General features: G+C 39.5%; 1 protein-coding gene across 2 annotated transcripts in view; it reads left to right on the top strand.

Moving 5' to 3' along the window:
* The first annotated feature begins 1,609 nt into the window (after positions 1-1,609).
* far1 (fatty acyl CoA reductase 1) overlaps positions 1,610-18,803 on the top strand; it is a 29,766-nt gene continuing 12,572 nt past the window's right edge. For both annotated transcript variants that reach the window (XM_058397518.1, XM_058397517.1), the window contains exons 1-3: positions 1,610-1,759; positions 11,499-11,719; positions 12,981-13,156. In XM_058397518.1, the coding sequence (XP_058253501.1) occupies positions 11,531-11,719; positions 12,981-13,156 (365 nt within the window). In that variant the 5' untranslated portion in view covers positions 1,610-1,759; positions 11,499-11,530. The remainder of the gene's footprint in view (positions 1,760-11,498; positions 11,720-12,980; positions 13,157-18,803) is intronic.

The raw sequence follows: 18,803 nt of genomic DNA, 5'->3' as shown, positions 1-18,803 counted from the left end.
TTATTAATCTAGATTAATATTAGATAAATTTATTTGTAGTAAAAAAAACTTAGTTATAGTATGTTTTTTTTCAGTAAGGACCATGGATATGTGTGGGCACATGCAGTCCATGCCTCAGCGAGTCAGAGCTGTTGTAGTGGCATAAGGGGGGCAATAATAGGAAGGTGGTTTTAATGTTATGGCTGATCAGTGTTTATCTATTTATTCAAAGAGAGAGAGAGAGAGATGTGGAGATGTAAACAGAAACTTTAATATATCTAACACTGTCTGGTGTCCTGAGATAAGGGGCTGAGTGGTTGTCTGCTCTCTCTCTTTCTCACTGTCTATCTCTCGCTCTCTCTGTCTCTCTCTCTTTCTCACTGTCTATCTCTTGCTCTCTCTCTCTCTCTCTCTCTCTCTCTCTCTGTCTCTCTCTCACCTCTCTCTCTCTCTCTGCAGTTCTCCTCTGTGCCAAACTCTGAAAGTCTTGACATTTATTGCAGACATTGCTGCCCTTTTGACTGTGGGAGCTGTGTGTAATCAGTGTTCAGTGTCCCTCACTTCCCTTTCTACTGTGTTTGAAAATCTGTCATAAAACCTATGTCTTTACATTGTCATTATCCTCCTCTATTTCTTAAAAATGTTAAAAATCGAACTACACTGGCACCTGTGCATAGTGTTGCGTTCACTAATCATTTACTAAAAATAGTAATTTATTATTTTTGCTGAAATAGAGTTGACAAAGAAGCTCTCTATTAACTTTCCTTAAGAAAAGCTCCCAAAGTAGGAACATCCTTCATAAAGCTGCGTGTTGTGGCTGTGGTTAAAATTAAGATTCCTTTAAAAGATTATTCACATTATGTCCTTATTCACAAGATAATCAAGAAATCAATAATGATTACATTGTAATGAATTAATGAACTGAATTTTAATAGCTTCTATTCACGAAAAAAACCTTTATTTAACCTTCATTTTTTAGGACAAAATTTTGTGTTTCAATTATAGCTTGAACAGATGAACTTTTATTTCAGGCTCAAGATCTGATGAATGACTGAATGGATGGATGGATGGATGGATAAATGACTGGATGGATGGATGGATGGATGGATGGATGGATGGATGGATTGACAGCTTGATGAATGGATAAATGACTGGATGGATGGATGGATGGATGGATAGATGGATGAAATTTATGAATGGATAAATGACTGGATGGATGGATGGATGGATGGATGAAATTTATGACTGGATGGATGGATGGACAGATGGATTGGATGGACGGATGGATTGGATGGATGAATTAATGATTGGCTGGATGGATGGATGGATGGGTGGATGGATGGAATTAATGACTGGATGGATGGATGGATGGATGGATTGGATAGATGAACTAATGGACTAAATATTCAACATAAATTATTTTAAATGTCACCTTATGTTATTGTTATTTTGACCTTTTTAAAATGACGTAAACATTCATTATTGTTGTTGTTATTATTATGATTATTATTATTATGATTATTATTATTATTATTATTTGTTTGTTTTTTTCGCGGTGTCTATGTGTGTATGTATATAGTGACGTGACGTCAGCACGCGCTTTGATTTCCATTGCCTGGCAACCCGGCGTTGCTCTCCGAAGCTAAGCTAATGCTAACACTGAAACTCCGGCAGCGCGCGGCGGATGCGTGTGGCATCAGTACTGAAGCGGATCTGCACCGGGTTGTGTTGCTGTTTAATAAACGCAGGAGCCCAGGGTGGAGTATATTACATATCTGAGGTAAGCGGTGGCTTTTCAACCTCCTGCGCTCCACTTTGCCATGTCTGTGGGATTTTATCCCGGTGTTCAGGAGTGTTAGTTTGCAGAAATGCACGCGTATGTAGAGTGTTAGCTCCGTTAGCTGTAGCACAGTGGTGCAGTGTGAAAGCGACGCCTATCTGCTGCTGCTGCCATGAAGAGGAAAACATTCTGTCAGGTTCCGCTTAAAGTTGATTTCTGAGCGATTTTAGTGGAATAAAAATGCAGTAAATGACACGGTGTGTGAACACGACTAGTGGAGATAAGTGGTGTACTTCTGGTCTGTGTTTATTTCCGCTCTCTGAAAGTGAACAGAAAGTGAACTAAGAGTTTCTCTTAAACCGATTTCACTGTCTCACTGAATACTAACTTCATCAAGTGTAAGTGAGACAGAATGAAAGTGTCTAATAGCTCTGTCTGTCTGTCTCTCACTCTGTCTCTCACTCTGTCTCTCACTCTGTCTGTCTTTATCTGTCTCTCTCTACCCCCCCCATCTACTTGTCTCTGTAACTATTAATCTTTCTCTCTTTATCTCTCTGTCTCTTTCTGTACCTGCATTTGTCTCTCTTCCTGTCTGCATTTATCTGTCTCTCTGTCTGTATCTGTCTCTCTCTTTCTCTCTGTCCATATCGGTCTCTCTCTATCTTTCTCTCTGTCTGTATCGGTCTCTCTCTATATTTCTCTCTGTATCAGTCTCTCTCTTTCTCTCTGTCGGTATCAGTCTCTCTCTCTCTCTTTCTCTCTCTCTGTATCAGTCTCTCTCTATCCTTCTCTCTGTCTGTATTGGTCTCTCTCTATCTTTCTCTCTGTCTGTATCGGTCTCTATCTTTCTCTCTGTCTGTATCGGCCTCTGTCTATCTTTCTCTCTGTCTGTATCTGTCTCTCTATCTTTCTCTCTGTATCTGTCTCTCTATCTTTCTCTCTGTCTGTATCGGTCTCTATCTTTCTCTCTGTCTGTATCGGTCTCTATCTTTCTCTCTGTCTGTATCGGTCTCTATCTTTCTCTCTGTCTGTATCGGTCTCTATCTTTCTCTCTGTCTATCGGTCTCTCTCTATCTTTCTCTCTGTCTATCGGTCTCTCTCTATCTTTCTCTCTGTCTATCGGTCTCTCTCTATCTTTTTCTCTCTGTCTATCGGTCTCTCTCTATCTTTCTCTCTGTCTGTATCGGTCTCTCTGTCTGTATGGGTCTCTCTCTCTGTCTGTATCGGTTTCTCTTTGTCTGTATCGGTCTCTCTGTCTGTCTGTATCGGTCTCTCTCTATCTTTCTCTCTGTCTGTATCGGTCTCTCTCTTTCTCTCTGTATCAGTTTCTCTCTTTCTCTCTCTCTCTGTATCAGTCTCTCTCTATCTTTCTCTCTGTCTGTATTGGTCTCTCTCTTTCTCTGTATCAGTCTCTATCTTTCTCTCTGTCTGTATCGGTCTCTTTCTATCTTTCTCCCTGTCTGTATTTGTCTGTCTCTATCTTTCTCTCTGTCTGTATCAGGCTCTCTCTCTTTCTCTGTTTCAGTCTCTATCTTTCTCCCTGTCTGTATCAGTCTCTCTCTATCTTTCTCCCTGTCTGTATCGGTCTCTCTCTGTCTTTCTCTCTGTATCTGTTTCTCTCTCTCTTTCTCTCTGTCTGTATCTGTCTCTCTCTATCTTTCTTTCTGTATGTATCGGTCTCTCTCTATCTTTCTCCCTGTCTGTATCGGGCTCTCTCTCTCTCTCTCTCTTTCTCTCTGTATCAGTCTCTCTCTTTCTCTCGCTCTGTATCAGTATCTCTATCTTTCTCTCTGTCTGTATCGGTCTCCCTCTTTTTCTCTATATCAGTCTCTATCTTTCTCTCTGTCTGTATCGGTCTCTCTCTCTCTCTCTCTCTCTCTCTGTCTGTATCGGTCTCTATCTCTCTCTCTCTGTCTGTATTGGTCTCTCTCTTTCTCTCTGTCTGTGTGTCTCTCTGCATCTCTCTGTCTGTCTGTCTCTCTCTCTTGGTAAATGAGGTGTAGTATAAATTTTGTATATAATTTATTTACATCATGTTCACAAAAAGTGCAGCAAGTCGAGATACTGAGGAACATCAGAGCATAAAAACTCCTCCATCATGAAACCTTTCCTGTGGTGAAGAACTTACTGTTACAAACCTCTGAAACTGGAGACTCCTTCCATAAACGTGAAATAAAAAAAATCTCCTCACAGAGCTTTTAATGTGAAGCTGTGATTTGAGTGACACTGTTATGTAAGTGACCGGTCAGATCTGAGAACTGGGCAGTGATGGAATATGGTATCATTAAGAGTAATGAAGTGTTCGGTTGCTCTCGTCCCTTGTGCTTCCTGTCTGTGAAGGTCACATGACGTTTATTATGCCGTAGCTGCTTCATCTCTGTTTCCCACTAAGGTGTGGCATTATTTAAGGAATAACACCTGCTTATTCTGCTTATACCACAGTGATTTACAGAGGATACCATACAGCACCTCGTTAATGTTAATGGTTTTGCTCAATGTAACGTTGTGCAACATCCAAGAGACAAGTTAGTCCCTGTTCTTACTTAAGTTATAGCTGTGATTAATACAAACCTCTCTCTCTCGCTCTGTCTCTCTCTCTCTCTCTCTCTCTCTCTCTCTCACACACACACACACACACACACACACACACACACACACACACACACACAGAATGCTATTTTACTGAGAAAATGGTAAGTATAACTGAGAGTGAGAGGGCTTTGCCCAAATGTTTAAATAAGTCTCTCCTAAATAAACGCCCCCACATTTTGCTTTGTCAAACAACATGTTTTGTTTTTGTTTGTTTTATATTAACCCACAGTTCAGTGTACAGCCGGAACTAATTTCCGTAAATACAACAGTGACGCACCAATCAAATTCGAGTATTCATCCACATGGTAGTGTATGATGATGTGATGTATCAGTATTGTGATCATGTACAATGCAATACACTTTTGATATCATTATATTCTTTTATTAGTTAATTAAAAATGTTTATTAATAATAATAATTTGCCAAATTAAAATACTCTTAAATATTTAGTTTAATATTGTTTTTTTTTTTTAATCTTCTTTAAACGTTGAAAATAAAAACATTTTTGTAGACATTATAAACATTTTTTTGTGCAATATTATTAAAAGTAATTTAAAAATATGTAAAGTTACCGAATTGTTGCCACAAATCTGTATATCGTGATGCACAAATATGGAAAAGCGAACAGTGCGTGTGTGGAAAGGAAAAAGAAAAAAGTCCTCGTGAACCATGTTCACGTCTAACAAACTACTACTGTAGAGCAAGACATAACGACACACAAGATGAGGATGAGGATTCTGGTCGTAGAATATTTTATCATCTGACTTTTATTTATAATCTCATCCTCTGTCCTATAAACCATCTCTAGAGTACAGCATCCATTTATCATCAGCACCGTCAAGCTCAGTTCCCAAGAGCCTCGTCTCAGGAAAGAGTGAACATACAGAACATTCATTATTCACACGTTTGGACAGGAATTTCCGGAACGATTTGCATCCGTCACACTCAGTGTCGGTGGAGTCCCAGATCTGTCCTACGTGTGTGAGCTGCGTTACCTCGTGTACAGCGAGGATCTGTTGTACACAGACGAGGTAATGACTCGCGGCAGGGTGACTCCAGAGGTTTGTCCCGACAGACGTGTGTGTTTAACACCGGCGTGGCTGCAAGGGGACGACACTTGCTCGGCCCGATCACTCTCAGAAACGCTGAGTGGTTTTTATTGTGCCTATGTATATATATATATATATATTTATATATATATATATATATATATATATATATATATATATATATATATATATATATATATATGTATATATATATATATATAAATATATATATATTTTTATATATATATATATATATATATATATATATATATATATATATATATATATATTAGTGTGTATAGTGGGTTTTATAGTGCCTAATATTGTCTTGGTCCCCCTTTTGCTGCCAAATCAGCCCTGACCCGTCCTGCACTGTGTATTCTGACCCCTTTCTATCAGAACCAGCATTAACTTCTTCAGCAGTTTGAGCAACAGTAGCTCGTCTGTTGGATCGGATCACACGCCTTTGCTCCCCACGTGCATCAGTGAGACTTGACCACCCATGACCCTGTCTCCGGTTCACCACTGTTCCTTCCTTGGACCACTTTTGATAGATACTGACCACTGCAGACCGGGAACACCCCACAAGAGCTGCAGTTTTGGAGATGCTCTGATCCAGTGGTCTAGCCATCACAATTTGGCCCTTGGTCAAACTCAAAGCTCAAATCCTTACGATTGTCCATTTTTCCTGCTTCTAACATCAACTTTGAGGACAAAATGTTGACTTGCTGCCTAATATATCCCACCCACTAACAGGTGCCGTGATGAGGAGATACTCAGTCTTATTCACTTCACATCTCACTGCTCACAATGTTATGGCTGATCAGTGTAAGTTGGGATGCCTTATACATAAATATTACAGGATTTGACGGCGTTCATAGTAAAGCAGGAGGAGAAATAATGTAATGTAATATCATGTATAAATAATATAATGTAGAATTTGGTATTTAGAATAGCGTTCAGTCGTTCTCTTACAAACCAATGCTAACTCTGCATTTGAGGAGCTTGGGGGACGTACAGTGAGTCGTCGTTTCTAATCTTCCAACCAGGTAAAAGTAAAGAACATGCTGAGTCCATGCTCCTAAACCTGAGACGGTCTCCTCAAGCCCGAGTTCGGCAAGTGACGTCAAATCGACGCGGCTGCTCAGAGCATCAGCACAGTAAAGACAGGAGGCATATTGATATTACCTCTGGATATCGTTCCTTCTGGAAAATTCTTCTTGCCATTTTATATATAGTGTGTGTATGCATATATATATATATATATATATAAGAGCCCATGGAGTATTGAATTAGGAACTGATTAAGGATTTTGTTTTTGTCTTTGACAAAAAAAGAGTGTAGTGGGCTGGAAAGCGCCAAATTTAGACCTGAAACCTTATAAAAGGGCTTTTAGAGCATCCTTCCTTCTTAGACCAAGCTACTTTTTAAATTAGGTTGAGGAGGAAATGAAATCAAGTCAGAGCGTCATAAAATAAGACTAAAATAAAAATGACAACTATCCTAAGCTCTGAAAACAAAAACGATGTGTGTGTGTGTGTATATATATATATATATATATATATATATATATATATATATATATATATATATATATATATATATATATATATATATATATATATATATATATATATATAGTTAGTATACAGTCAGTTGTTATTTTAAGACACGAAGGTCAGGTGTTCTGGAATAGTTCTTGCAAGAACAGTATTGTCAAGTGCATTTGCAAAACCCATCAAGCACCATGATGAAACTGGCTCACATGAAGACCATCCCAGTAAAGCAAGAGCAAAACTTACCTCTGCTGCAGAGGAGAAGTTCATTTAGAGTCACCAGCCTCAGAAATCACCAATTAACAGCACCTCAGATTAGAGGCATTATGAAGGCTTTACAGAGCATCAGTAGCAGACATCTCAATATCAACTGTTCAAAGGACATTATTGTGGATTTCGGCCGCCTTCAGCATTGTTTTACAATGTAGAAAGAAATAAACATCAGGAAAGACCATGGAATTAGAAGGTGTGTCCAAACTTTTGACTGGTAGTGTATGTATGTATGTATGTATGTATGTGAAGATTTGGATTTGAAAACTTTTGCTCTGTAGTAGTAGCTCGTTAGACGTGAACATGGTTTATGAGTACTCATTCTTTTCTCACACTCTGCTCGATCTAAGGGACCGTAATCTTATAAAGTCAATATCAGGGACCATAACAGTATTATTAACTTGCATGCCATCTTGTAAGACCGTTAGCTGGGAAGAACATCTCAGAAGATGGTAGGAATTTGCAAATTAGACTTTCAGCATTTGCCTTCTAGAGGTCAAGCAAATGACCCAGGCAGGTAGGATGGATATTGGAATATAGGATATTGAGCATTGAAGGTCTGTAGAAGGTTTGTGGTGCAGGTCAAAGCCATCTGCATCCCCAACAGTATTCTCTTCACTGATATCAGCTGCTGCAATCAACCCAACAGCGGGAGAAGGCTTTATTCAGAACCAGAGAGAGAGAGTTCTTCACGAGTATGAGAAGCTTGTAGTATCTTAGGGTGAGAAATGCATGCCTGGAGTTTTTAAAGTTTTTTTTGATTAGGTGTGGACCAGAAAATTTGACACCGGATTTGGATGTAAAACCATGACACAGCAAAATGTGTACAATTCTTTTTTAAAAGTTTCAGTAATTTTCAGTAGAACATTTTAATATTTTATTAAAAATCTTTGTAACTTTGGCATGGGTTAAAAGGGAGCTTTATTAATATATTTTTATTTTTATTTTTTTATTTAATTTAAATTTATTTCATTTTATATTATATATATATTTTTAATTTTATTGTTATTTAATTTAATTTATTAATTTTACTTTATATTATGTTATATATTTTTTAATTGAATTTCATTTCATTTCATTTTTCCATGATAAATCACTAATGCACCGTACTGAACCCGAGACTACCGGTAGGAAGCGGTGTCAGTTCACCTGCACTGGAGCTGTATCATGATTCCCATGAACTCGTATTTGGGTCCGAACTCGTTCAGGATGTAAAGTAACTTGCGTATTGTGTGTTTTACCTGTTATTAGTTATTAGTGGATGGATGGATGGATGGATGGATGGATGGTTAAAATGGTTCAAGAATCCTCCATCCAACACTCCAGCCTGGATAGAGCACACTATTTTAAGCTTGCGTGTGTTGGATGTCAATGCAGAGGTGTGAAACCCATTCGCCACACACACACACACACACACACACACACACACACCGGTGCCCCTGCGTGTGCCCTCACTCCACACGGGCTCTGGAGTTCACCCTGACGCAGGACCGAACGCCGGTGTTATGCAGTAAACACACCCTTGCTGCTGTGTCAACTAAAAACAAGCTGCTAAAGCAGCACATTTCCAGTCGGTCTGCAGAACCTGTTTCACCTGCACCTGGAACAAGTTTGAAGTTTGGTCTGAGTTTATTTATTTATTTATTTATTTATTTATTTCTAAAGGACGTGTTCTACAAGTGTCAGTCTGAATATCTGTAGAATTGCATTCTTGGTTGAAATGTATAAGCTTTAATGAGGAGTTGAACACAACACAGAGCCTTTAGAAATGAGTAACAGACCCTGTAACACTCACATGGAGTGAGTGTGTGCGGGTGTGAGAATGTGTGTGTGTATGATTGTGGTTGACCTAAATAGATAAATTTGGGTTATAATCCAAAGTCTTTCTTTCATTTCTGTAATTTAAACGTAACTACATGTCCATCCATCCATCCATTTTCTGTGGAGCTTATCCTACACAGGGTTACAGGGGGCCTGGAGACAAAACATCACAGGGCATAATCTCTCTCTCTCTCTCTCTCTCTCTCTCTCTCTCTCTCACACACACACACACACACACACACACACACACACACACACACACACACAATGTCCGAATTTCTACAGCGTCACATGACCCAGAGTTCTAGTTATCAGTGAATTGTACTGTAGCATGTGTTCATACTTCGCTTCGAGTTTCAACGCCTGGAGTTGAGCCACAGGAACTTGTGGTTTATCTAGTGGTAGAGAGCAGTTTAACAGAAAACTCCACCCTAAAACACAGTAAACCTTTGAATCAGAGAATGCTCCTGATGTGTTTAGCCAGTCTGGGGCAAACTTGTGTAACTGCGGTGAGAAGTTAGCACTCTGACATCACAGAGGGACCAGTCTAATGCTAGCACAATTGCACTGAAGTTTAACAATGCCCACTGTAAAAGTCGAGGAAAGATCTGGAAGACAAATTTCGGCTAGAGCTGCAGGAATTCTGGCCAGAAAGGCAAAGCAAAAATAACCTACAGGAAGGTGATGTGCTGCAGCATTGCTGGCACGAGTGTAATTTGCATGGAAGAGTCATCAGAAGCACCTCATTCAAAATGTCAGTGACTGAAGTGTGAGCGAGATGATGAGAAGGACGGCGTTGACAGAGGCTCATCTGTTTGTTGAGCAGGACAGAGAGCTGGACAGGACTAAAGCAACAATGCCTTTCTCTCATTAAACCAAACTCAGTTGAATCACAGTGGAATGAGTGAAATGAGTGAATGCCAGCGGTGAGAAGAAACCAGATTAATATTCTGCTGACCGCTCGGTGCAGTTTTCTTGCAGCTGGGCTTTATTTTGTAGAATTCCCTTGCAGAATAAGCACAGGCCAAGTGTACGCCTGGTTTGAAATGCGGTCTGATTTCCTGGTCTCTAGCGCCTGAGGAACTTTACACGATCAAATATTTAACCAGGGCTGGTGACTCGAGAGCACACACACGGTTCTATATCCAAAAGTCTTCATACCGTTTTTTTTTTTTTTTTTAAGAAGTGCTGCTGGGCAGGAGGGTCTCGCTTCATCTGCCAAGCATGCAGGAGGCAAATACTTAGATGTTACTTAGAACTCCTATAGGAGAACCTATAGGAGCATAGAACTCCGTAGGAACGTCACAGATGACTCTAAGAGTCAATCTGTTCAGTATTCAGGATCATCCTTGTTTGGAACAGCAGTTTTATTTGTTTTTTCATTAAGGGCGGAGGATATGACCAAAATATCAAAATCATGATTCTCAAAGTCATTTCTGTATTTTTTTATTTATGAAAAACATACGTGTCATTTTGTCTCATTATAATGTACGATGGGGGACCCAAAAATTCCCAGAACTGGAATGTTGCATTTACATTTCTGGCATTTGGCAGACATCCTTATCCAGAGCGACTTACAGGGGTTGGACAATGAAACTGAAACACTGGCCAATTTAGTGTTGAAACCTCCAACAGGAGGAGCGAGTCAGGAAACGTTTTCCTCCACCAGCATCATGTAGTGACCTGGCCACTATTCTGCAAGAAGAATGGCTCAAAATCCCTCTGGCCACTGTGCAGGACTTGTATCTGTCATTCCCAAGACGAATTGATGCTGTATTGGCCGCAAAAGGAGGCCCTACACCATACTAATGAATTATTGTGGTCTAAAACCAGGCGTTTCAGTTTCATTGTCCAACCCCTGTACATTTTATCTCATTTTATACAACTGAGGGTTAAGGGCCTTGCTCAGGGGCCCAGCAGTGGCAACTTGGTGGACCTGGGATTCGAACTCACAACCTTCTGATCAGTAATCCAATTTTATTTTTTAATATTTCTGAAGTGTCATGCACACAGATCCGGATCTCACGCCATGACAATGCACCTGCACACCCTGCATTATCAGCCGAGCAGATTTTAACCGCAGTGTGATTATCGCTTCACAAAACATGAGTATCGGAAACGTTTTCAGGAATGGGAGGAATGGTGGGACGAGCGTATCGCGTGACGAGGAGAGTACTCTGAAAGGAATTGAAGGAGGAATTCCAGGAATTTTTTTTTGGGTCACCGCTCATATCATATTTTGGTATTATTAAAAACATGAACAGATACTGGAAATAAATCATTTTTATAATGGTTCAATTTAAAATAAATAAATAATGCTTGTAATGAGAGGAACTGATACCACGAGTTTGTTATATTCTGATGGGTTAACCTTCATAGCAACTGAGAGCTAATGAAATGACAGACTAATGGATCAGTTTGTTTGTTTGTTTTTTTGTGCCACTGACCCAGGTGTGTGAGTACAGAGGCTTGGGACGCTCAGGATGGTCACCATTCCAGAGTACTACACGGGGAAGAACGTGCTGATCACCGGCGCCACGGGCTTCATGGGCAAAGTGCTGCTGGAGAAGCTGCTCCGCTCATGCCCCGGTATCAGAGCGGTCTACGTGCTCGTGCGGCCCAAAGCGGGTCAGAGTCCGAGCGCCCGCATCGCAGACATGATCAACTGCAGGGTGAGTTCAGGTCCTCGCTTGCTCGAGTCTGAGTCCTGAGCGTGACCCAGGCATCGCTGCCAGGAATTGTGTAGTAGCTTGATTTATTAAAGCCTCATTCGGTCTTCTGCATTGTGCTTAAAATATTTTATGTATAATATAATGATCAGGCATAACATTATGACAACCTGCCTAATATTGTCTTGGTCCCCCTTTTGCTGCCAAAACAGCCCTGACCCGTCCTGCACTGTGTATTCTGACACCTTTCTATCAGAACCAGCATTAACTTCTTCAGCAGTTTGAACAACAGTAGGTCATCTGTTGGATCGGATCACACGGGCCAGCCTTTGCTCCCCACGTGCATCAATGAACCTTGACCACCCATGACCCTGTCACCGGTTCACCACTGTTCCTTCCTTGGACTACTTTTGATAGATACTGACCACTGCAGACCAGGAACACCCCACAAGAGCTGCAGTTTTGGAGATGCTCTGATCCAGTGGTCTAGCCATCACAATTTGGCCCTTCATCAAACTCGCTCAAATGCACAACACTAACATCAAGTTTGAGGAAAAAATGTTCACTTGCTGCCTAATATATCCCACCCACTAACAGGTGCCATGATGAGGAGATACTCAGTGTTATTCCCTTCACCTCTCACTGCTCACATTGTTACGCCTGATCAGTGTACACTATAATAATATAATGTTTAATATAATTAGAGAACATGTTCAGAAGCACAGCTTATTAAACTTTGGCTCTAATTGAACCCCCTGAAAAGCTATGTACTTTTATTTGAATGATAATAAATATTACAGTAATGTTACATATCATTTAATTATTTCACAGTTGCTTCTTTTTTAATAGAGATTTCTTATGGCATTTGGGATAGGACAATTCTGTGACCTTCTACACTCAAGTACTAATATTTCTGTTAAGAAAAGAAAAACATATTGATGCAAAATAAAAATTAAGAATATTTAAAACAATCAATGAAAATGTGAGGTTTTTTTAATACTATATTATTTACTTGGATTTTGATTTCCTTTTGAGTTATTTATTTTTATTTTTTATTTTTTTTCTTCCCAATTTTTTGCCTTGAAATGTATACAACAGAAAAATCAAGAACATCTGTATGACATTTCCTGCTGTACCGGTTTATATGCAGCTTGTGATGTTTGATCTCAGATATTTAAAAACGTTTTGCAGTAAAGGTAACAATAACATGAGCACTTTCAGGGTAGTGAGCACAAGCTAATCCTCTTCTGTGTTCCTGCCTCAGCTTTTTGACAGATTGAGAGAAGAGCAGGCGGATTTCGCGGAGAAGATCGTGGCAGTGAACAGTGACCTGACGCTGCCCGAGTTAGACCTCAGGAAAGAGGACCAGGACACGCTGAAAGAGCACATCAACGTTGTCTTCCACTGTGCCGCAACCATCCGCTTCAACGAGCCACTTAAGTAGGCATCCATTTCAGTCACTCATGTTCTTTACTTCAAGTATAATCTCATCATCATCATGCTCACACTCATCATAATCATGGTCATCATACTCATCACTATCATCATCATCATCATCCTCACTCTCATCATAATCATGGTCATCATGCTCATCACTATCATCATCATCATCATCATCCTCACACTCATCATAATCATGGTCATCATGCTCATCACTATCATCACCATCATCATCCTCACACTCATCATAATCATGGTCATCATGCTCATCACTATCATCATCATCATCATCATCCTCACACTCATCATAATCATGGTCATCATGCTCATCACTATCATCATCATCATCATCCTCACACTCATCATAATCATGGTCATCATGCTCATCACTATCATCATCATCATCATCATCATCATCCTCACACTCATCATAATCATGGTCATCATGCTCATCACTATCATCATCATCATCCTCACACTCATCATAATCATGGTCATCATGCTCATCACTATCATCATCATCCTCACACTCATCATAATCATGGTCATCATGCTCATCACTATCATCATCATCATCATCCTCACACTCATCATAATCATGGTCATCATGCTCATCACTATCATCATCATCATCATCCTCACACTCATCATAATCATGGTCATCATGCTCATCACTATCATCATCATCATCATCCTCACTCTCATCATAATCATGGTCATCATGCTCATCACTATCATCATCATCATCATCCTCACACTCATCATAATCATGGTCATCATGCTCATCACTATCATCATCATCATCATCCTCACTCTCATCATAATCATGGTCATCATGCTCATCACTATCATCATCATCATCATCCTCACACTCATCATAATCATGGTCATCATGCTCATCACTATCATCATCATCATCATCCTCACACTCATCATAATCATGGTCATCATGCTCATCACTATCATCATCATCATCATCCTCACTCTCATCATAATCATGGTCATCATGCTCATCACTATCATCATCATCCTCACACTCATCATAATCATGGTCATCATGCTCATCACTATCATCATCATCATCCTCACACTCATCATAATCATGGTCATCATGCTCATCACTATCATCATCATCATCCTCACACTCATCATAATCATGGTCATCATGCTCATCACTATCATCATCATCATCATCCTCACACTCATCATAATCATGGTCATCATGCTCATCACTATCATCATCATCCTCACACTCATCATAATCATGGTCATCATGCTCATCACTATCATCATCATCATCATCCTCACTCTCATCATAATCATGGTCATCATGCTCATCACTATCATCATCATCATCCTCACTCTCATCATAATCATGGTCATCATGCTCATCACTATCATCATCATCCTCACACTCATCATAATCATGGTCATCATGCTCATCACTATCATCATCATCCTCACACTCATCATAATCATGGTCATCATGCTCATCACTATCATCATCATCATCCTCACTCTCATCATAATCATGGTCATCATGCTCATCACTATCATCATCATCATCATCCTCACTCATCATAATCATGGTCATCATGCTCATCACTATCATCATCATCATCCTCACTCTCATCATAATCATGGTCATCATGCTCATCACTATCATCATCATCCTCACACTCATCATAATCATGGTCATCATGCTCATCACTATCATCATCATCATCATCCTCACACTCATCATAATCATGGTCATCATGCTCATCACTATCATCATCATCATCATCCTCACTCTCATCATAATCATGGTCATCATGCTCATCACTATCATCATCATCATCCTCACTCTCATCATAATCATGGTCATCATGCTCATCACTATCATCATCATCATCATCCTCACACTCATCATAATCATGGTCATCATGCTCATCACTATCATCATCATCATCCTCACTCTCATCATAATCATGGTCATCATGCTCATCACTATCATCATCATCATCATCATCCTCACTCTCATCATAATCATGGTCATCATGCTCATCACTATCATCATCATCATCCTCACTCTCATCATAATCATGGTCATCATGCTCATCACTATCATCATCATCCTCACACTCATCATAATCATGGTCATCATGCTCATCACTATCATCATCATCCTCACTCTCATCATAATCATGGTCATCATGCTCATCACTATCATCATCATCATCCTCACTCTCATCATAATCATGGTCATCATGCTCATCACTATCATCATCATCCTCACACTCATCATAATCATGGTCATCATGCTCATCACTATCATCATCATCATCCTCACTCTCATCATAATCATGGTCATCATGCTCATCACTATCATCATCATCATCATCCTCACTCTCATCATAATCATGGTCATCATGCTCATCACTATCATCATCATCATCATCCTCACTCTCATCATAATCATGGTCATCATGCTCATCACTATCATCATCATCATCATCCTCACTCTCATCATAATCATGGTCATCATGCTCATCACTATCATCATCATCATCATCCTCACTCTCATCATAATCATGGTCATCATGCTCATCACTATCATCATCATCATCATCCTCACTCTCATCATAATCATGGTCATCATGCTCATCACTATCATCATCATCATCATCATCCTCACTCTCATCATAATCATGGTCATCATGCTCATCACTATCATCATCATCATCATCCTCACACTCATCATAATCATGGTCATCATGCTCATCACTATCATCATCATCATCATCCTCACACTCATCATAATCATGGTCATCATGCTCATCACTATCATCATCATCCTCACACTCATCATAATCATGGTCATCATGCTCATCACTATCATCATCATCATCATCCTCACTCTCATCATAATCATGGTCATCATACTCATCACTATCATAGTCATCATCCTCACTCTCATCATAATCATGGTCATCATGCTCATCACTATCATCGTCATCATCCTCACTCTCATCATAATCATGGTCATCATGCTCATCACTATCATCATCATCATCCTCACTCTCATCATAATCATGGTCATCATGCTCATCACTATCATCATCATCATCATCCTCACTCTCATCATAATCATGGTCATCATGCTCATCACTATCATCATCATCATCATCCTCACTCTCATCATAATCATGGTCATCATGCTCATCACTATCATCATCATCATCATCCTCACTCTCATCATAATCATGGTCATCATGCTCATCACTATCATCATCATCATCATCCTCACTCTCATCATAATCATGGTCATCATGCTCATCACTATCATCATCATCATCATCCTCACACTCATCATAATCATGGTCATCATGCTCATCACTATCATCATCATCATCATCCTCACTCTCATCATAATCATGGTCATCATGCTCATCACTATCATCATCATCATCATCATCCTCACTCTCATCATAATCATGGTCATCATGCTCATCACTATCATCATCATCATCATCCTCACTCTCATCATAATCATGGTCATCATGCTCATCACTATCATCATCATCATCATCCTCACACTCATCATAATCATGGTCATCATGCTCATCACTATCATCATCATCATCATCCTCACACTCATCATAATCATGGTCATCATGCTCATCACTATCATCATCATCCTCACACTCATCATAATCATGGTCATCATGCTCATCACTATCATCATCATCATCATCCTCACTCTCATCATAATCATGGTCATCATGCTCATCACTATCATCATCATCATCATCCTCACTCTCATCATAATCATGGTCATCATGCTCATCACTATCATCATCATCATCATCCTCACTCTCATCATAATCATGGTCATCATACTCATCACTATCATAGTCATCATCCTCACTCTCATCATAATCATGGTCATCATGCTCATCACTATCATCGTCATCATCCTCACTCTCATCATAATCATGGTCATCATGCTCATCACTATCATCGTCATCATCCTCACTCTCATCATAATCATGGTCATCATGCTCATCACTATCATCATCATCATCCTCACTCTCATCATAATCATGGTCATCATGCTCATCACTATCATCATCATCATCCTCACTCTCATCATAATCATGGTCATCATGTTCATCACTATCATCATCATCATCCTCACACTCATCATAATCATGGTCATCATGCTCATCACTATCATCATCATCATCCTCACTCTCATCATAATCATGGTCATCATGTTCATCACTATCATCATCATCATCATCCTCACACTCATCATAATCATGGTCATCATGCTCATCACTATCATAGTCATCATCCTCACTCTCATCATAATCATGGTCATCATGTTCATCACTATCATCATCATCATCATCCTCACACTCATCATAATCATGGTCATCATGCTCATCACTATCATCATCATCATCATCCTCACTCTCATCATAATCATGGTCATCATACTCATCACTATCATAGTCATCATCCTCACTCATCATAATCATGGTCATCATGCTCATCACTATCATCATCATCATCATCCTCACACTCATCATAATCATGGTCATCATGCTCATCACTATCATCATCATCATCATCCTCACTCTCATCATAATCATGGTCATCATGCTCATCACTATCATCATCATCATCATCCTCACACTCATCATAATCATGGTCATCATGCTCATCACTATCATAGTCATCATCCTCACTCTCATCATAATCATGGTCATCATGCTCATCACTATCATAGTCATCATCCTCACACTCATCATAATCATGGTCATCATGCTCATCACTATCATAGTCATCATCCTCACTCTCATCATAATCATGGTCATCATGCTCATCACTATCATCATCATCATCATCCTCACACTCATCATAATCATGGTCATCATGCTCATCACTATCATCATCATCATCATCCTCACTCTCATCATAATCATGGTCATCATACTCATCACTATCATAGTCATCATCCTCACTCTCATCATAATCATGGTCATCATGCTCATCACTATCATCTTCATCATCCTCACACTCATCATAATCATGGTCATCATGCTCATCACTATCATCATCATCCTCACACTCATCATAATCATGGTCATCATGCTCATCACTATCATCATCATCATCATCCTCACTCTCATCATAATCATGGTCATCATACTCATCACTATCATAGTCATCATCCTCACTCTCATCATAATCATGGTCATCATGCTCATCACTATCATCATCATCATCATCCTCACTCTCATCATAATCATGGTCATCATGCTCATCACTATCATCGTCATCATCCTCACTCTCATCATAATCATGGTCATCATGCTCATCACTATCATCGTCATCATCCTCACTCTCATCATAATCATGGTCATCATGCTCATCACTATCATCGTCATCATCCTCACTCTCATCATAATCATGGTCATCATGCTCATCACTATCATCATCCTCACTCATCATAATCATGGTCATCATGCTCATCACTATCATCATCATCATCATCCACACTCTCATCATAATCATGGTCATCACTATTCAATTCAATTCAATTCAATTTTATTTGTATAGCACTTTTAACAAAGAGCATTGTCTCAAAGCAGCTTTA

Source organism: Hemibagrus wyckioides, linkage group LG08 (genome assembly GCF_019097595.1).
Source record: "Hemibagrus wyckioides isolate EC202008001 linkage group LG08, SWU_Hwy_1.0, whole genome shotgun sequence".
Lineage (NCBI taxonomy): Eukaryota > Metazoa > Chordata > Actinopteri > Siluriformes > Bagridae > Hemibagrus > Hemibagrus wyckioides.
This window is presented reverse-complemented; position numbering and strand designations above follow the sequence as displayed.